The 20,703-nt window shown below is 50.0% G+C and overlaps 1 protein-coding gene across 1 annotated transcript; it reads left to right on the forward strand.

Annotated features, from left to right (window-relative positions):
* The first annotated feature begins 289 nt into the window (after positions 1–289).
* FAM167A (family with sequence similarity 167 member A) lies at positions 290–19,805 on the forward strand. Its single transcript, XM_058802700.1, has 3 exons — positions 290–484; positions 8,382–8,926; positions 19,542–19,805. The coding sequence occupies exons 2-3, from the start codon at positions 8,549–8,551 to the stop codon at positions 19,803–19,805; spliced, it is 642 nt and encodes a 213-aa protein (XP_058658683.1). The 5' UTR covers positions 290–484; positions 8,382–8,548.
* Positions 19,806–20,703: the final 898 nt, after the last annotated feature.

Raw genomic sequence — 20,703 nt, forward strand, 5'->3', positions numbered from 1 at the left:
TGTTCCTCCCTCCCTCTCCCGGGTGCCGGAGGATGTGTTTAGGACCCGGGCTGAGCAACTCCTCCTCCCTTCCAGGTCTCTCCAGGGTTATTGCTTGGTGGGAGGTAGGTTCAGGACTCGGTGGTATGAATGAAAGCGAGAGAGAGAGAGAGGAAATCGGCGCTGAAAAGCTCAAACTGGAATAGCTCGCCTGTCTCCAGGCAACAGCCCTGACGCAACCGCTGGGGAAAGAAAAAAAAAAAAAAAAAAAGAGTCCCCTAAATGAAAAAAAAAAAAAAAAAAAGGCAAAAAAAAAAAACCCCAACAAACCAACCACCACACGCACAGATTGCTGGAGCGAGACACAGAGGAGGAGGAGGAGGATGAGACAGGCTCCGGGAGGAGGCACTGGTGACACCGCTCTGCGAACACCAACTTGGGGAGCCGAGGTGCAAGGAGGGAGCCGAGATGTCCCTGCCATAATCCCGATCCGACTCCAGCCCCGGTAAGTTTTGGTGCTGGTGGTGGCTTGGGGGCGACAGGGACAGCCAGCACGGAGCTGTGGGGGACCCCGGGGTGGTGGGCACCGCACCGGGGACTGGCGAGCCGCTTCTGCTGTGATCGGGTTTGCAAAGTGTCCCCCCCTGCAAGCGACATTCCCTGGAGATGGCTCTCCATTGACTGGGAATGTCTGAATCCTCCTTTCCCGTGATGTTTGTGGGTTTTCTCTCAGCTGGGAGCAGCGCGGAGCTCCTCACCCTCTCCAGGAGAATTTTTCTGATTTTTTCCTCGCTGGGTGAGGTGTGACAGGGGAGCGGATGCCCTGGTTTCGGGACCATCACCTGTTGCACCCTCTGCCCCCAGCCTGGGATGTGCTGGAGCCCCGGAAACCTTTTCCGAACCTGGAAAGGTTGGTGGGGTTGTGCAGTGCAGACATGGTGGGATGAGCCTCGCAGGGCGTAGCTACCTCTGGGTTTTGAATAAAAAAAAAAAAAATAAACCTGCTCCCCCTGGTTTTTGAATGAAAAAAAAACCCTGTGCTGAGCAGAGCAGGTTTCCACCTGCTCGGGTCTGGCCCTCGCACCTCACGTTTACACCGAGAAGGGGAAAAAATATAAAATAACAGAATCCAGACAGAACTTCTTCAGATCCCTTTATAACAGCTTGGGGCTAATTGTTAAAATAATAGCGCCAGCTTGCAGCACGAGTGTTTGTGCCCGAACAGCCCGGGGTGTGCAGCATCCCCATCCCACAGCCACAGCCACCTCTTTAAGGACATCCCTCCCTGCATCCCTGCGATGCTCCCCCTGTTATTCCACAATCCGGAGCTTTCCTACATCGGAGACCTCAGCAGAGGAAGCGGGGGGGGGAGGTGGGAATGGATGAAAAGCAAGTTCCTGGCTTCCAGCGAGGAGCTGATTCCTCTGGCTTTGTCTGCTCGTCCCCTGCATCCCAGGAATTCCCCACTTTTCCAGCGGGAACGAGCCTGTTTTGGCTGCCGTGCTTTTGCTCTGTGCCAGCCATCATTTCAGCACACGGGAGCTGCTGCTGGGTTTTTGCATCCCAAATCTTCTCTGCTTTCAAATTCCCATTAAATTCCCCTCCCCATCCTTCTTGGAGGGGGTTTGTGCACCACAAAAATCCACCAGAACGGGAGGAATCCGGCTTGTAACAGCCCCGCAGCCATTAGGTGTTGGCAAAATGTAGCAGAGACGCTGCAGGGAAAAATAAAAAAAAATAAAAATAATCAGCCTCAGAGCAGCGTAGCCCTTCTGGGGGGAGGGAGAGGAGGGTCTGTTTGCAACCAGCTGATCTTAAATGGTTTTAAATGCCACAGTGCAGCTCAGCACTGGGAAAAGACAGGTCTGAGGACAGGGGTTGGGTGATCATGGCTTGGATAATTGGATGGGACAGGGGGCATGTAAAGGGGATTAGGGGGTCACCGAGGGGCTGACCCCACTCCCCTGATGGTGTTAACTTGGAGCCTGGGGGTCTCCAGCGACCCTGGCGTTGTCCCTGCAGGGGCTGAGCTGGGTGCTGGGCAGATTGGAGCTCAACAAAACAAAACAAAACAAAACAAAAAGGTTGGGTTGTTTTTTTTTTTTTTTTTTTTCCTGTAAACACACCCTTGCATGCTGCATGTGGGGGAAAAATAGCTCCCCGTGCTAGTCTCCTGGGAAGGGAGCATTTCTCAGTCTGCCCTGGCTCATTCCCAAGGAATCCCAGCCCTTTTCATTACCCTGGGCACACAGGCAGAGCAATGAAACGTGGCCATGCCTGGGGTGGCAGTGGGAAAAAAGGGGGAACAACCAGCTGTGCCAAGCCACAGGTGCTTTGGGGGCATCTCTGGGAGCAGCTTGGCTGTGCCACCTCCAAATTTAGCTCCAAAATCTGCTGGGAGCATTGGGCAGTGCATGGAGAAGAAACCTTGCCCATGATCCATGGCTCCACAGAGCTCAGAACACACCAAGGTGGACATGGTGACTTCACCAAGAGCCTGAAAACTTCCCTTTGCTCCTGCTCCTTAATCCTTTTCCTCCTGAGAGGAATCCTACCTGGTTTGCGCTGGTGGGTTGTAAGCACTGACCCCATTCAGCTCCCCAGTTTGCAGCCACTTCCAGCTGACTGGAAGACTGGTTTGCTGGAATGCCAAGGATTTCCACACAAAGCCTGGAAATCTGCTGATCCAGGGGAGCCTGACTGGTCTGAAAATGGAACTGCAAGGGTCCCTGTGAAGCAGGCAGCAGCCCCAGCCCTGCTGCCTCACCAGGAGCCTGTGTGGGGGATGCAGGAGGGATGAGGTGTAGTCGGGCAGGAAGGTGCAGATGTGTTTATTGAAACAGGTTCTGACTCTGCCTGTGATGCTGGAAATGAGCCAGGGAGAAGTGCCTCGGGGCAGGGAGTGCAAACTGGTCCCCTCTAATCTCACAGAATCACAAAATGGTTTGGGCTGGAAGGGAGGTCCTTCCATAAAGCTCATCCACCCCCTGCCATGGACAGGGACACCTTCCACTGCCCCAGGTTGTTCCAAGCCCTGTCCAGCCTGGCCTGGGACACTGCCAGGGCTGGGGCAGCCATCTCTGCATCCCTCCACTCCTCTGATGGATTTTCTGCAGCCCCCACTGCCCTCCCCTGCTCCCTTGCAGTGTTCAGAGCTCTTTCTGGAGGCCATTTGGGGGAAGGAGGATGTGCTGGAGCAAACCCTCATCTTGCTCCAGGTCATATGTGAATGGAAAGCCCCTCTTTTTCCCTTTTCTCCATTTTTCTGTGAATGCCATGTCCACATTATGCTTTTAATGCCCATTTTGGTCCCATCAGTTCTGTAATTTTTCCACGGAGAAAGGAAAAAGCTCACAGACAGGAGTGTGGCCAGTAGGTCTCCATGTGCTCAGTATCACTGAGGGCTCTGCCATGGCTCCTCCAGCATGGGCAGAGCCCTTTCCATCTTGTCCCAACCATCCTGAGTAGGCAGAGAGCATCTTGATCCTCACACACCAATTCCAGCCCTGGAGCTTGTCCTGGCTCCTCGGGATCAGACAGCTCTTCCTGGTGCTGGGATTTTGTCCTTTTGAAGGGAGGGAAGCTGAAGGTCACCAGAGACCATGCTGCTTTTCTGCAGGGGAGGATTTCAGCTGCTATAGAAGAGGATTGGGTGGGTAAACACCGAATAATAAAATCCAGGGAAAACAGCTCTCCTCGGGGTCAGTGGGATGCCCAGGGATTTGTTCTCCACCTCTGCAGGGCCCTTGTGCAGAGCCAGCAGGATAAGGGGGGCTCTGGCAGAGTGAGGAACCCCCAGCTCACCAAATCCACACAACACAGCAGCTCCTCTCCTGACAGAGCTCATTCTGGCATGGAGAAGGGAATTAATGATGTGCAACCACCCTTAAAGGGATCCACCAGCTCCAGGGAGCTGCAGTGTTGATCCTGATGGGTCTCTCCTTCCCTCAGCCCATTCCTGAGGCCTCTGAGTCTCTGTTGCCCTGAGGATGCTCTGGAACATCCATCCAACTTCAGCCTTACTCCATTGCTATGGCAACCCCTTCTCACAGGCATCTCCTCCTCCTCTCTGCCCCTCTCCCAACCTGCAGCAGACACCCAGGGGGGGTCAGAGACCTCCAGGGGGGTCAGTCACCCCCAACCCATCCCTGTGTCATTGCTGTGTGTCTTGGTTTGGAAAGACAGGTGTCTGCTAAGGAAGGCAGGAGCCTCCCCTGAAATGGAGAATGCAAACCCTCCTCACCCCTCTGAATTGCTATAAATTTTAAATTAAGGGGCTCTCAGGCAAAAATATGGGAGCAGGAAATAACAGTTCTTTAATAGGGAAAAGAAAAAAAAAAGGATAAAATAAACAATGCAGCATGCTAGAACAACACTGACAGAGTCCGAACACAACCTGACACTCTGTGGGTCAGGGTGTTGGTGGCAGTCCAATTGGAAATGTGGCTGCAGCCCTCCTGGAGTGTCAGGGGTGGTTCTGCTGGAGCAGGGATCCTGTAGAGATGGAGAGAAGGATGTATTCTTCCTCTGAAGATCCAGGGAAAGAAGAGACAGCTGCTGTTCCTCTGGGGAATCCAGTGGAGAAAGCCGTGCTGGTGTCTCAAAAACCTCTGGATTATATCTGGGTAGCAATGCTCGGCTCCTCCCTCTGGGCGGAGCATCTTCCAATGGGATGCTGTAGTTCTCATCAGCCATGCAGTGACATTCAACAGTCTGTTATCAGCAGATGTCTCTCCAGAGGGAGGAGTGATTGTGGTCACTCAAAGAGAGACATAAAGCAAACTGCCCACTTGACAAAGGTAATCTGCCATACAATGGTAATGGAAAACAACTTGAACTGAAGATTGCTTCAACACTGTGCATGGAGAGAGGCAAACACTGCTCTCCCTGCACACCAGGCACTGTCCCCCACCTCTCACTCCACCTCGGTGTTCCTTCATCCCACCTGTCCAGGCTCAGGGTCCGCCTCTGCTGCTGGGAGCTGCAGAGCTGGATGGGGGATGCTGGCAGCTTGGATTTACTCCAGGGGTTTCCTCTGCAGGACCAGGGGGTGTCTGAGTGATCCCTGTGCAAACCTACAGAGCAAATGATCAAGGGAAGCACATCCCATACTCCATGGATCACAGGGAGTGTCCGTGCACCCACTGGAGTGGGAGCACGAGCACCCAGATGAGACCTGGGGACACCAGAGGTGAATTCTGAATTCTGTACATCTCTGAAAACCCTCAGAGCTTTTTCCCTGAAGGCCAGTTGTACAGACTGACTTCTCAGTGAGAGGGAAACTGAGGCACAGAGGGGCTAAGGTGCTTTCTGAAGGTCATTCACAGGCTGAAGCGTTGCCTCTGCCCTGTTCGCTCCATGCCAGAAGTGTCATCTATGGTGTGTGTGTGGCAAAAGAGCTTCTGTCAGCTGAGATTTTCTCTCCTATCGAGGATTTTTTGCCTTCCCTGCTTGCAGAGGAGCAGAATTCCTCTAACACACACTCCTGCAGCCACTGCTGCTCCTCTGCAATAAGAAATGGTGTTACAAGAATCCACAGCTCACCAGGAACAGTGAAGGAAGAAGAATTGCTCTCCACAGCTCCTCTTGGCTAATTGTTGAACTCCCAGTTTAACATTCCTGTTATTTCTCCATCCCAGGCTGGTGCTTCTGCTGATCCCTTGGGGTAGGTCAGTTGACTTCTCCAGTGGAAATCTAACACCAGAAAGAAATTAAAGGGGGTTTTTGTTGTTGTCTCAGTAACCTATTGTGTTCTGTGCTTTCAGGATTCATCTAAGGGAAGGGGGGATTCATCTGAGTGAGGTGTGAGCCAACCCTCCCCCTGTTTTGGGGTTGAACTCGTTACCCCTAATTAGGAGTGGCACAAGCTCCCTGTGGCAGGTGTGATAATGAGACAAATCAAGGATTAATCACTTAAATCCCCTCTCACAGGCCGGCCCAGGGGGAGCCAAGCCTTGGGCAGGCAGATTGGGAGGATGTGGATTTGAGCCAGGGGCAGGTTTGTTCCTGGGAGTTTGGGAGCTCTCAGGGTTTGTGTTACAGCACAAGGGCATTTTTCTCACACTTACAACTTTCAGATCTCTTTCTCCACAGCAGGTCCTTGATCCAAGTCCAAGATATTGATAGGAAATTAGAGGTGGCTTCCTTCTGCCACTTCGGAGTTTGGACAGGCTGGAGAATGCTGCCAATTTAAGGGGCGTCCCTGCAGAGGGAATGAGATTTTTCATGTTACACCAGGGAGATAGAGAAGGATGGGCTGAATCAATGCTGCTTTTAGGGCAGAAAAACCAAATCTCCTCCAAAGCTGCTGGGAGTTGTGGTGACAGGGAGGGGGAGACGTCAGCAGGGTTGTGACAAAGGGGATGCTCCAAGCTGCTGTTCTGTTTTCATGGTCCAATGCTCTAAATGCTATCTGAGCTGTGCCCAGGGCTCAAATACCAGGGGCCATTGCCACCCTGAGGATTCCACACATGCTGAGAAACAGGACAAAAGAGTTTGTGTTGGGCTCTGTTTTGTAGCTGTGGCATTCAGAAAATGATAAAAATATGATCTTTGCTGGGGATTAGCAAATCCAGTGTGGAACTGCAGCAGGCTCTGGGATTGCTGGGTTTGGGCCACCCTCAGCAATCTCCACAGAGGTCTCGTAGGATAGAGAAAAAAAATCTCAGAAATGAGGTCTTTAGAGTCATTACTTGTTTTCCTTTATTGATTTGGGGAGGCTGGAGCAGGAGGAAAGGTAAATTCATCGACATGCCCTGAGCCCTGCAGAGAACTCTTCCACCCGAGCAGCCCAGTGCTCTCCCCTCTCTTTTCCAACAGAAGGAGGAAAATTGTTGCTGTTCCAGGCACGAGAGCTGTTGGCTCCAACCTGCCAGAGTGTCTGTGTGTGCTCCTTTTCCCTGTAAAACTCTCATTAACATAAATAGGAGCAGGAAGGAGACCACAACATGAGTAATCCTCCACCCCCACACTGTCTGTGTGTACGCTCTCAACTCCTCCTCCAGCTCGTGTGCCCCCCACACAATTGTTGGGATAAGTCTTGCTCTCACTCAGTGTTTATTTTAAATCGAATCTTCTTGCTGAAAAGGTTGGAGAGGCGTAATTATGGTCTGGATTTCAGAGCTGCACATGCCTCTGTGAGAATGGCAGGCAGAAGAATGGCTGAGTGACTCTAGGAAGCTGCACACATCCTGCCTGGTTTTCCAGGCACCTCACCAGGCAGGCAGAGGAGTGTTTTGGTTTGTGCCTGACGTTCAGAGGAGAGCTCTGGATCTATTCCTAGCTCAGCTAGAGATGAGCACACGACCTTGAGAATGTCTCCTATCTGATCCTGCTGGCAAATGAACACAGAAGCTGCCTGAGCTTAACTCTTGAGGAATTCTCTGCCCCTCCAGGTCCCAGGGTTTGTCAGACCAGCTGTGGGCACAGCTTCCATGGTGCTGACAGGAGGAGGAATGGGGAGGAAGCTCCTGGTTTCCCTGTGCTGCTGCTCCTAAGGGTGTTTGCAAGGGACCATTCCCACTGGACAAACTGGGCATGGCCAGTAATGGAAACCACAAGTCCAAATCTCCCTGGGTATCTGAGCCCAGACCATGCCAGCACCCCAGGGAGTTCCTCACCTGGCTGGGACCAGTAGGCCAGGAGGGAGCTGAATCCTCAGTCTGCAGCTTTGGCAAACCCAGATCTTAAACTGGAGGGTAGTGTGGTGTGGGGAAAAATAAATCCTTTTTTTCCAGTTCTCCTTTTGACTCAAACTCCTGGGAGAAGTTTGGGTTGGCAGAATCACAGAATGGTTTTTGTTGAAAGGGACCTTAAAGATCCCACCTGCTACCATGGGCAGGGACACCTTCCATTATCCCAGGCTGATCCAAGCCCTGTCCAACCTGGCCTTGGACACCTCCAGGGATCCAGGGGCAGCCACAGCTTCTCTGGGCACCCTGTGCCAAGGCCTCCCCACCCTCACAGCCAAGAATTTCTCCCTAAAATTTAATCCAAACTTCCCCTCTTTCAGGTTGCCCTATTTCATATGGACCTGATTTGCCCAGATGGGGAAATGTGGGTTTGCCAGGCAGAAAATCAGCAAAACCAGACATCCCAACCTCCAGGAACAGCCACTGCTGTCTCCAGAGGACTTTGGGGTCTGGGAATGTGTCCTGGCCTCCTTGGCCACCCTTCTGTGGCCCCTGGAGTTAAGATTGGAGGTGTAGGTAACCAGAGCTTTGCTGAAAGCCAGAGCCTGTCTGTTCCTGCCCCAGAGCACTCAGATAACCGAGGTGAGGTCACCCTCCCCTGCAGCACCTTGGCACTGAGCCTCTCCCAAAACCCTCACAAGAGCTGTCTCTCTTTCCTCACTCCCTTTTCCTTCTCAAAACCAATCCTTTTTCTTTTTCTTCTTCTTCTAGGTGTTCATCCAAGGCTGGTGTGGTGCTTGAAGAGAAGCCCACACCTCAGCTGTCCTCCAGGGAGCTGTGCTGAGCACCTTGTGACACCCTGGTCAAACCTTGAGGGTTCTCATCTCCATCCCTGGACCTTCCCAGCCCACCTCTATGCCTTTGGACTCCCAGAGAGGATGGCTGTGCCCCAAATCCAAATAGAAGAGGCCCTGGACAGCATGGATGCTGGCTCTGGGGGGGTTCCTCCTCCAGATGATCACCTGAGGACCCTCAAGGCGCTGACAGAGAAGCTGAGACTGGAGACCAGGCGCCCTTCCTACCTGGAATGGAAGGCAAAGCTGGAGGAGCAGGCTTGGAAGAGCCCCCAGGATGAGGGGGACAGGGAGGACGAGGCCACCAAGGGCAAAAAGAGCCCAGGGGAGACTGTGCCCATGAGGAAGGTGCAGCTGCACCTCAGTGGGAGCCCTGCCCCGGACAAGGGGACTGTCACCTCGGGGAGGATAGGTGGCTTTGAGAGCATCGACGAGGCTTTGACGTGGCTCAGGAAGGAGCTGGTGAGTGATTGCCTCTCCCTGTCCCTGCTAGCACAGATTTTCAAGAAGGATAAAAATGAAAGAGTGGGGGAACTCCTTGTTGCTACCTGCCTTCAGCCCCAGGTGGAAAAGCAACAATCAGTCATTGTGTTTTTCATCACTTGTTGTATTTTCCATCACTCATTTTGTTTTCCACACCTGGCTCTTCCAGGCCCATCTTTTGTTGTTTTTTCTTGATTCAAACCCAGTCCACATTTCTGTCATCCCCCCATCCCAACCTTAGGCCTTGACTCCCACATCTGCTTATTTATGGTTGTTATGTGCTGGATATTTCACAGAAAAGGAGGGGACAAAAGTCCTTTGTCTTTTCTAGGAACCTGTGCTAGGAAAATCCAGAGAGCCAGGGCTGGAATTCACCTTTTCTCTGTCACTTTGCTATCTTGGTTTTTGGCACAAATTTATCCTGGGCCTGACCCAGCTCCCAGCTGAGCTCAGGAGTCAGCACAGCCTGGGGATAATTCCCAGGGGGATGCACCAATCCTGACAGAGCTCAAGAAATGTTTGGAAAACACTCTCAGGCACATCCAGTGATTTTGGAGTTGGCCTGTGCAGGGTCAGGAGTTGGACTTGATGATTTTGTGGGTCCCCTTCCAGCTCAGGGTGTTCTGTGATTCTCTGGAGGTTGATAGGATGGGTATGTCCCTGTCAGGGCAGCTGGAGACTGAGCTCAGGTGCTCCTCACAAGAGTAGAAGCAATCAGACACCAAAACCACACTTCCCTTCTCCTCACTGGCATGAAAACTCTTTATTTTTTGGCCCAAATCACTGGAAGTGACTCATGACACATGGCTTTGTTTCTGTTGCCCATTTGGAATTTTGCCCGTGAGTCCCAGCAGGAATATTTGCAGCAGGAGCTGGGACCTCATTTGTGGCCAACACTTGTGAAAATGTTCCTGTGCAGACACTGTTTTTGAGAGAAGCACTGAAATCTTTGAGGAAAGTTTCTGACAAAAATAAATAACAGTTTTAAAGATTTCTTTGTGACTTTTGCTTCAGATAATGTTGATTTGTCAACTTTCTGTTGCTGCATTCACCCAACTCTGCTAGTCCCCATAGGATTTATTTACAGAGGTGGTTCTGGATATTCTGGTGAGTTTGTTTCTTAGAATCATGCTTTCAGGAATTCAGGACTATTAGGAACAGCTTTGAGATGATCCCCTACAAGCTCTCAGTGCTTTGGAGAACCTCAGCTCCAGATCTCTGACCTGAATCTGGGTGTAATCTTAAATTCACACTTGATGGAAACTCTGAATCTCAAGATGATCAAAGAGAGTAAGAAGCAGATTTTCCTTCTCAGAACCCTGGATTTGAAAAGATTTGGGGTTTTCTTTCAATCTCTGCCCATGATGGAAGTACAAATTGTCTCAGAGTCTGACTCTACCCCTCAGACTGGGGTGTGGTATCTAAACCACCATCTGTCAAAAACTGAAAGTTTGAATTAAAGACGAGAAAAGGCCAAGCAAACCCTAATTGTTCCTCACTTTCCATTTCCCAGCCACTTAATTACACCAGTCTTTGCTGAATCTGGACGTGACTGGTAATTTAGAACAATTTTCCCAAAAAGAGAGAGCAATTTTTTGACTGACCACAGGGTGAAATAGCTGAGCTGGAGGCACGAGTGTGGGTAAGAGCTGCCAGCACAGCCAGGCCATCCCATCACATGGTGCTGGAACAAAAAGGTGCATTTCACATTACATTTCAAGGATGAAATGTAGTTTCTTGTCAAATAAAGGAGCAAGCTTCCAAAGATCCCAACACAGACAAGATTTTTCCTCTTGTTGTGGTAGCAGAGCCATCAGGGAGGCTCCAGAGCAGGGCGATGCTCAGAAAACAACCAGAACCTGGGCTGATCCCCCAGTGTGGGCATCGTGGGAGGGGGAATTCTGCCTCTCTCAGGTGAGACCCCACCTGCAGAACTGCCTCCAGATCTGGGATCCAACATCAGAGGGACCTGGAGCTGCTGGAGAGAGTCCAGAGGAGGCACCAGGATGAGCAGAGGGATGGAGCAGCTCTGCTGTGAGGAAAGACTGAGAAAATTGGGATTGTTCAGCCTGGAGAAAGCTTCAGGATAACCTACTTGTGGTCTTTTACTTCCTGAAGCAGCTTACAAGAAAGATGGAGAGGGACTTTGGTAAGGACCTGGAGGGACAGGACAAGGGACAATGGCTTCCTGCTGCCAGAGGTCAGGGATAGATGGAATATTGGGAAGGAATTGTTCCCTGTGAGGGTGGCGAAGGCACCCAGAGAAGCTGTGGCTGCCCCTGGATGTGTCCAAGGCCAGACTGGACAGGGCTTGGAGTGACCTGGGATAGTGGAAGTTGTCCCTGTCCATGGCAGGCTGGAACAAGATAAGCTTTAAGGTCCCTTCCCACCCAAACCCTCCCATGATTCTGTGATCCCACAAAGTGGTTATTTAGGGTCTGTAGGATTCCCCTTGCCAATGAAGAGGCAAAAGCTGGTGAATGTGGGGATTCTTTCCATGCAGGAAAGAAGTGCAGCAGCCCTGTCCTTAGGGAGTGAAATGCAGAGTGTGCATCTCCATCAGCCCCAACAACCCTCAGCACAGCACAGCTCTCAGCCTGTTTGGGCTGGGTTGTTTCAACAGCTTCACCCTGGAATGGTTCTGGCTTGTCCCAGGGAGCTCCTGCCAAGCACTTGGAGCTTCAGGAGTTTGCACATGATGAGGACTGTTCCCATCAGGCAGCTGGTACAGGACCACCCAGTTCTGGATTTAACTCTGTCCCAGCCAAAAGCAGCAGAGGCAGGAGAGTAAATTTGGTGCTGTTATAGAAGGGTTTAGGCTGGGAAAGCCCTTTAAGATCACTGAGTCCAACCACTCCCCAGCACTGCCAAGGCCAGCACTAAACCATGTCCCCAAGCCACATCCACACTGCTTTCAAATCCCCCCAGGGATGGGGATTCCTCCTCTGCCCTGGACAATGCTTTTGCTGAAGAAATTTTTTCCTAATATCCAATTTAAACCTCTCTTGGTGCAATTGGAGGCCATTTCCTCTTGCCCTCCCTCTCTCTTGTCACTCCCAATCCACACAAAAGCCATCATCTGACACTGCAAGGAATTTTCCTTTGTGTTTTCAGAGTGTGCTCTGATTTCACTTCAGCCAGGTTCAGGCTGCTCATGTTGAGCAGTAAAGCAAAAGACAAAACCCAAGGTTTTATTGTCCATCTGCTGTCAGAACCCAAGACATTCCTCTAACTGCCCTAAAAGTCCCAAAACCCTGGCAGGAGGCTCAGAGACCTTGGCACAGAGTCAAAGACACCTGTGCCTTCAATTGTAACCCATGGAAACAATTACCAACCTTATGGGAAAAGTTAGAAGCCACAAAAATTTGAATTAAATTATAGTAAATTTATCACAAAGTGAAAAAGTAAAAATTTCAAGTTTCTAGAATAGAAGTTCAAAAAGCAAAATAAACAATCTAAGCATGTCCTGTCTTTCTTCTTCTTGTTGTCCTCCATCTTCTGCTGTGACAGTAACACTTTTAAATTAGTTTAAGACAAACTGTCTCACTTAGGTAATAAGTATTTGAAAATTATTGTAAATAAAGTACATGCAGTTTTAAATATAAAAAGATAACACCGTCCTGAGAGCAGTCAGTGTGTGCCTCAACCTGACCTGCTGGATAGACTCCACAAGTCCAAAAGAAAATGTATGAGATAAGAGAAAATAAACAGCCTTAAAAATCAGAGCTGCAGAATCCCAACTTCTTTGAGTGCAAAGCTGAGAAAAAAGACTTTTTAATACCCCAAGAGCCATTCCAGCAAGAACAAACCCAAAAATCTGCTTTTCTGGGCCTGTCACCTCAGGTGACCCGTGCCAGACCCAGGTTTGTGGGACTGACACAAACCCACAGAGCCTCAGCTGGGCCCTGCTGAGAACCTGCCCCCGAGAAGCTGATTTATTCAGACATGCAAACTGCTCTTGTTTTTGTGCTGAGAGGCTCTGTGGAGGTGTAGGAGCAAATTGCAGCTCTCAGCATGTGCTGAGCTGCCCCGGGGCTGGAGCATTGCCCTCCCCAGCTCCTCCTGCCTCCTCTGTGCCCTTGTGTTTGCCTTTGCACTGTCAAGTGTGGCAGCTCCTCGTCTGTGCTGAGAGCAAAACCATCACCAGGCCAGGGAGGGTGACAGACTCGACGGCTGGAGGGGTCACACTTTGCTCTTTGCTTTTTGAAATTTGCCAGATTTTACAAGTTATGAAATTAAGCACTCAAAGTCCTCTCCCTCCTAAGTATGGCTAAAGTGCAACCCTGTGAATAGAGACATCTTAGAATAGTTCTAACTTTGTCCTTTTAGGAAAAATGAGTTTTCTATCTCAAATTCACCAGTTTGGCACTGAAATTTGAGGGATGTGAGCCAGAAATGCAGGAAAGACCTGAAAAGAAACACAAATGTCTGGGAAAACATAAAACACCTGTGTCCTATTGGTCAGATTTAAAATAAAATTAAATATTAAGTGCTTTTATTTCCATTTGGGACACTCATATTGGCTGAACAAGTGTTTGAGTGAATTTAAACAATGATGCAGCACCAAATTTCCTCATTATAAGGGTGGAAAGGCCCTGGCATAGGGTGCCCAGAGAAGCTGTGGCGTCCCCTTTATTGGAAGTGTCCTAGGCCAGGTTGGACAATGCTCGGAGCAACCTGGGACAGTGGAAGGTGTCCCTGCCCATGGCAGGGGGTGGAACAGAATGAGTTTTAAGGTCCCTTCCAACCCAAACCATTCTGTGACTCTGTGACCTCTACTGTTAAATTGCTGAAACTAGGGAAGAGTTTAGGATTTATTAGGGAACAGGACCATCCCCAAGGGTCAGTTTGGGTGCAGCCACTCTGTTTTGGGGAGAGAGGGAGCCAACAGTGAGGAAAAGTGAGATTTGGGACCCACAACATGGTCCAGCTGGAAAAGAAAGCTCTCCTGGTGGTGGTGGTGAACTCTCAGGCACTCCAGAAGGAGGAGGGATAACTCAAACCATTCTGTGACCTCCACTGTTAAATTGCTGAAACTAGGGAAGAGTTTGGGATTTATTATGGAACAGGACCATCCCCAAGGGTCAGTTTGGGTGCAGCCACTGCTTTAGGGAAAGAGGGAGCCAACGCAGCTTAAACAACAGTGAGGAAGAGTGAGATTTGGGACCCACAACATGGTCCAGCTGGCAAAGAAAGCTCTCCTGGTGGTGGTGGAGAACTCCCAGGCACTCCAGAAGGAGCTGGGATAACTCATCTGGGGCTGTGGGCTGCACCACAAGGGCATGAGCACCTACAATTAGATATAACAGGGCGGCATCTGAGCACCTCTGAAGAAGCCCCAAACTAAAACACAGACAATGTGGACTTGTCTAAAGGGTTTGGCAAAGATCTGACAAGTGTCCTGTGCTTCTTTGTGCTGGCACTCAGGAAAGTGCCAATTGACATTTCAGTTTCTTTTGATCTTTTGGAAAGAAGAAAGGGCTGGCCCTGTGGGAGCAGCTGCGTCTCCACAGATGAACCCCCTGAGCTTCATGGGCCAGGCTGGGACTTCATCCATGGGATTCTTCTCTTTTGGGAAGAGAGGGAAATCTCAAAGAGCTCCTCATCTGCATGCCTCGAGGTGCTGCCTGCTGAAAATCCCCAAAAGCAATGCAGAGAAAAGATGGGCTGCTGGAAATGGGAAAATTATTGGTCTTCCTGTCTGTTGAAAGGCAAAATTGAAGGTAATTGCTTGTAGCAATTTAGGATGAGCCACCTAGACTGGTAATCAGGAAAAAATATATCCAGAGTTTTCTCTCCCTCACCCCTGTTACACATCCCTGGAAGACTTTGAGGCTCAATCCAAGCAGAAAATCCCTCCCAGGTTCCTAAGATCTGGTGGTCCAGCTTTGCATTTAAATCCAGCAGTTACTTCTCTGCCAGGAAGGATCTGAATTTGGTTCCTTTTCCAGCCTGGGAAGTTCAGCCTGGCATCCTGTACTCTCCAACAACATTCCCCACCCATGCTGGTGAGAAACACCTGGGGCTGGGTGTGCAGAGAGGAACAAAATGTGTTAAAATGTTGGTTTTCATGAGCAAGACACACTTAAGGTTTTTTCTGCCCTGGCCATGAGAAGATCAAAGGAAATCCAAAGCCTGGCTTCTGCTGGATGCTTCCCATGGGTTTCTCCAGGATGCTGCACCCATGTGTGGGATCCTGCTGCTGCCTCACATGGACAAACTGGACTGTGGTATTCCCTCCTGGGTGAACCCTGCAAACCAAAAACCCCACAGCTCCCCGTGGTGTGGCCCCTGTAATCCCATTATTCATTGCCAGGCAGATTTGTGGAGCTCTGCTGGCCTGACAACTCTGCTGCTTTTAAAGGGACATCACTCATCCTTTCCAGTGATTGTTTGGTCCTCAGCATGGAGCAGGGGGAATGGCTTTAGTATTTGTGTAGAGCCTGTGGGAAAGAGAAGAAGAATGAGGATTTCTGGCTGAAATTCCTCTAAATATTCTGGGATGGTTTGAACAGAGTAGTGTTTAAGGGATTTTGGGTTCTGGCTGAAATTCCTCTGAATATTCTGAGGGGGGATTTGAACAGAGCAGTGTTTAATGGGACAGGGATGCAGGACAGGGGGTTTGCATCCCAAGCCAAGCCCCAGGGATGAGTGTGGGGAGTGAGAGTTCATGCCCTGCAGAGCAACTCGACTTTAGCTCTCCACCCTTTGCACAGCTGCCTCCTCAGGAGCTGTCACCAAGCAAGGAACTCCCAAGCCCTTAGGAAGACAAGGCAGCCTTCCAAGGAGCACAGGCAGTGCCAGCCCTCATCCCATCTTCCATCCCGTCCTTCTGCACATCATCCCCTCATAGAAACATGGAATTGTTAAGGAAAAGCCCTCAAAGATCACTGAGTCAAGCTCTTAACCCAGCACTGCCAAGTCTACCACTAAACCATGTCCCCAAGTGCCACATCCACATGGTTTTAGTCAACCACTGCCAGGCTTTGTTCCTTATCTTCATTTTCTAGAGGGCTTTGCCTTCCAGCTTGTGGGAAATCAAACAGATTCCTCAAAAGAGGGAAAACAAGAACCAGTCAAAAAATGTAAAGCTGGTTTGCAAGAGAAAAAAAGCACCTATAACTCACAGCTCTCTGCACAATGGCTTCATAATTCTCTTTTAAATGATGTTGGGTTTTTTGTTTTTTTTTTCTTTTGGCAGCAGAGGCTTTTTTAATCCCACATTCTTCCAAATATTCAATGAAAGCCTTTGTTGGCATTTCTTAGGTAACTTGATACACCAAGAAGAAAGAATGACCCAGGGTCACTTCAATAACACCTGTGATCATCTCCTGATAAAATGTCAGCGTTTGTTGTGAGACAGGGCAAACATCAACAGAATAGGGTTTTTTTGTTTTTACTGTAACACAGGTGGAAGAATAAAAACTGCCAAGTGGCATTGCTCTGCTGGGAGCGCAGGTTATGAGGTCTGAGAAGAAATAGTGGGGCTTTTTTGATAAAGGTAAATGACCACAATTTGAGAGAGATTTCCTGAGAGAGAGAGAGAGAGATTCACTCAGAGATTGGTACAAAGGTGACTTAATCCTCTCCAGACAGCCAAGCTGGAGTCTTATTTCATCAGGCAAGGTCCTCCAGGATACCTCTGTAGTGTCAGAGAATCATCAAATGGTTTGGGTTTGGAGGGATTTAGACATTAGAAAAGAATTCTTCCCTGTGAGAGTGGTGAGGCCCTGGCACAGGTTCCCATCCCTGGAAGTGTCCAAGGCCACGTTGGATGGGGCTTGGAGCAACCTGGGATAGTGGAAGGTGTCCCTGCCCATGGCAGGGAGTGGGATTGGATGAGATTTAAGGTCTCTTCCAACCCAAACCATTTTGGGATTCTCTGCTTGCCTGGAGGAGGAGGGATTATGGCAAAAACTAAAGCAACCCTGAGGCTGCTTTGTTTCACACCATCCTTGCAGCAGCCCTCGGAAAGGGGTAATGGAAAGGTCTCATGTGGGAATATCAGGGTCCTTGTGGGGTCTCTCAAGGAGAACTTTCCTTCCTCCCTTCCCTTCTGCATCTTCATGCACAAGCCACCAGGCTAGGAATAATTTACTTCCTTCCCCCAGAGCTGCATCTGCACCCACAAACTGAGCAGTTCATTTCCAGGCCTGGAGGGAAACCGATATGGTCTGATCACATCCAGGAAAGGAAATTTATCCTATAACACAGAGTCACAGAGTCCTAGAACTGGCTGAGTTGGAAGGGGCCTTGGAGATCATCCTGTTCCAGCCCCTTCTGGTAAGCCTGTTCAGCTTCTTTTCTTTGTAGCTTTTGTGGTTTTGTTGCTTTTCGGTGGCTCAATCCACAGAATATGGATGGAGGAGGGAAGTGGGGTGGGAAGTGGGAATTGTCTTGATTTGCTTTTCCAGCCCTGCCTTTTCTTGTTTGCCAGGTTGATTCCCATACCGAGTGTTCACTCCTTCCTTCACTACCCACAGCATCCTGTGGCAATGAATTTTCTTCATTATGAGCTAGAATTTCTTTTTTAATAAAAAATCTCTTTCCTTTCATTACTTCTGAATCTTCCACCTTCTCAAGCCAGGTGCCAGGGGAGAAAAAAATACCTCCAAAACACTTAGATCATTGGCTTGGAGGCTGTAGTTCTCTGTCCTGTGGGAAACCATGGAGATCCCATCCTGAGAGCCACTTCAAATCACTGAGATAAAATAAACCACAGGGGAGGTGGACTCCGTCATGGGCCAGCTCTGATTTATGCAGGCTGGAAACCCAGACTGTGTATTTGGGGATCAGTTATTTGGTGTTCTTTTAATTGGCCCTTTCCACCTCTAATTGCTCTGTCTCCCTGTGGCTGCTGCCTTATGAGCAAAATTAATTTGGGCTTTGTTTAATGTTGAGATGGAGGCTCTGAAGCCTGACAGATACCCAAGCCAACAGCCTTGGCACAGCTTTAATTCCACTTTCCTGGTGCTCCTGTAAACATGAGCAGGCACAGAATTTCTCGATTGTTAAAAATTCCCAATTCCAAGCTGGTATTTTTTTGGGATGCATTGTTGGCTTGGAAGATCCCTGTCTCCCCCACAGATTTAGCACCTCTAGATGAGTTCACAGAATCAGCTAGGTTAGAAAAGATCTTTGAGACTGAGTCCAACCTATGACCCGACACCACCTTGTCAACCATGACATATTTTTTAAAACACCTGAGACTTGTCTTGGTTTGGAAAGACAGGAGTCTGCTAAGGAAGGCAGGAGCCTCCCCTGAAATGGAGAATGTAAACTCTCCCCACCCCTCCAAATTGCTATAAATTTTAAACTAAGGGGCTCTCAAGCAAAAAGTATGGGAGCAGGATTAACAGTTCTTTAATAGGGAAGAAAATAAAAGGATAAAATAAATAATACAGTAAACTAAAACAACACTGACAGAGTCAGAACACAACTTGACACCCTGTGGGTCAGGGTGTTGGTGGGAATCCAATTAGAATTGTGGCTGCAGTCCTCCTGGAATGTCAGGTGTGGATCTCCTGGAGCAGGGATCCTGTAGAAAAGAGTGTAGTCATCTTCCAAAACTCCAGTGGAAGAAGCAGCTGCTGTTCCTCTGGGGAATCCCGTGGAGAAGCTGTGTTGGTATTCCAGGATCTCCAGATTATATCTGGGTAGCAATGCTTGGCTCCTCCCTCTGGGCGGAGCATCTCCCAATGGGATGCTGTAGTTCTCATCAGTCATGCAGTGACATTCAATAGCTGTTATCAGCAGATGTTCCCCCCCAGAGGGAGGAGTGGGTGTGGAAGAGATAAGGCAAACTGCCCACTTGACAAAAGACAACTGCCATACAGATGGCCAATAGAATACATCTTGCCTTGTTGCAGTGTGATTTCAGGATTTACCTTAGAACCTCGGGTCCTTCCACTGATCTTTCCTTCCCAGGTGTGTCAATCACCTCTCTTTCCCTTCCCTGACCCTTCCCAGCACTGTCTGTCAGTCCTGGAGTTCCAGAAGGGCCTTGAGTGACTGGCAGATACAAAGGATGCCCTCTACCCCCGGGTGGACATTGGGCCATCCAGGTGTCCTTTGTCCCTTAAGATCTCCTCTCCTGTACCTGGTTGGTGGCTCCCTACCCCTTCCCTCCCCCTGTCCCTGGGGTTAAAAGGAACAGTAACCACATGGTCAGGGAGTTCTGTTGGAGCTGTTGTTGGACTCAGAGGCCTGTGGGCCAGAATAAAGCTCTGGATCCAAACCCTCCATCAGAACCGACTCCTTTCCTTCACCATCACCTTAAAGCTTCTACACCAGAGGTAACCTGAGGAGCAGACCCTGTTACAGGGAAAGCTCCATCCCAGCACCATCAGAGCTCTTGCATGCCTAGACTTGTCTCCACTTGCCCAGCTGCAGCAACCAGCTAGCCAAAAGTGTCTCTGGAGTGAAACACCACAGTGGCCTCTATTTGGTTCAGCAGCAAGGGCCAGACAAGCCAAGGCAGATCCCATCCAGCTATATTGGGAATATTCCAACATTGCCTTGCAATCTGGCACAAGCCTCGAGCAGGGAGGCAGCAAATTCACCACTAAAACCCCTCTCCCCTCCCCTTTTCCAGGCAGAAATGCGCCTGCAGGACCAGCAGCTGGCCAGGCAGTTGATGCGGCTGCGCAGTGACATCAACAAGCTGAAGATCGAGCAGACGTGCCACCTGCACCAGCGCATGCTCAACGACGCCACCTTCGAGCTGGAGGAGAGGGACGAGCTCGCCGACCTCTTCTGTGACTTCCCCCTGGTCAGCTCCTTCAGCCTCTCCACGCCCCTCAAGCTCATCGGGGTCACCAAGATGAACATCAACTCCCGCCGGTTCTCGCTGTGCTGAACGGGGAGGGGAAGGAGAGGGAAGGATGGGGGAGGAAAGGGGAGAGGGCTCTCTCTGCCTCGAGAGGCCAACGAGGAGAGAGCTTCACTGGGGAGCTGGTCTTGGTGGCGGAGTGGAGATTGGCACTGGAACGGCCTGGGGATGCTCATGGGGAAGGCAGGACCTGCGTGGAAGAAGCGTGGAGAGCATCCAGACCCAACACACACACTCAGCTCCTTTGCCAAGCCCCTTTTCCTCCTCTTCCTCCCACAGGACGCAGCTCAGTGTGGGTGGTTGTGCTCAAAAATCAAAGGAGGGGTCAAAAATCAGCCACAAAGCAAAATCCCTCTTCCCTTCCCCTCCTCCCAGGCTGGAGCAACATTGCTTTCCTCCATGGATGTTCCCTTGGGCACCAGCCCTCAGCGTTTGCTGCTCCAAGTGTGGGATCCATGGGGCTGTTTCAGGTGGGAAGTTGATTTCCAATGGGAAGGAGCCCTCCCATCAGCAAAGGACTGTGGGTTAAATGGTACCAGCCCCAAGAAATGGTGAGAACATGTGTTTGTTGGATTACTCCATAGAGTCCAGGGCACTACAGCTTCATTTTGCCTGTGGTATAGATGATGGACTCACCATGGGCACATTCAGACATTCCAGCTGACCAGAAGTCTCCTGTGTGCCCTGGAAGTCATACCCAGAGCAATACATGTTTCTGATCCTGTTGGATCCTGTTGTCAGCCCCAGACCGCCTGTGGTTCACCCTGCAAACAAAGAAATGTTTCCTGTCAGAGAAATCCCCAAGCTGACACCCCCCAACAGCAGCACCAGCAAACCCTGGATCCTCTGTAGCAGCACACATCCATCAGAGAGAGGGACTTCAAGAGGAGAAAGGGGATTTTTGGGTTACAAACTCAAAATGGGA

The sequence above is a fragment of the Ammospiza caudacuta genome, chromosome 3, assembly GCF_027887145.1.
Source record: "Ammospiza caudacuta isolate bAmmCau1 chromosome 3, bAmmCau1.pri, whole genome shotgun sequence".
In the NCBI taxonomy this organism is placed as follows: Eukaryota; Metazoa; Chordata; class Aves; order Passeriformes; family Passerellidae; genus Ammospiza; species Ammospiza caudacuta.

Bases quoted from the DNA above. Each gene is read 5' to 3' on its own strand.
- FAM167A (XM_058802700.1), top strand. From the start codon at position 8,549: ATGGCTGTGCCCCAAATCCAAATAGAAGAGGCCCTGGACAGCATGGAT. The intron at 8,927-19,541 runs GTGAGTGATTGC...CCCCTTTTCCAG, and splicing joins CGTGGCTCAGGAAGGAGCTG to GCAGAAATGCGCCTGCAGGA.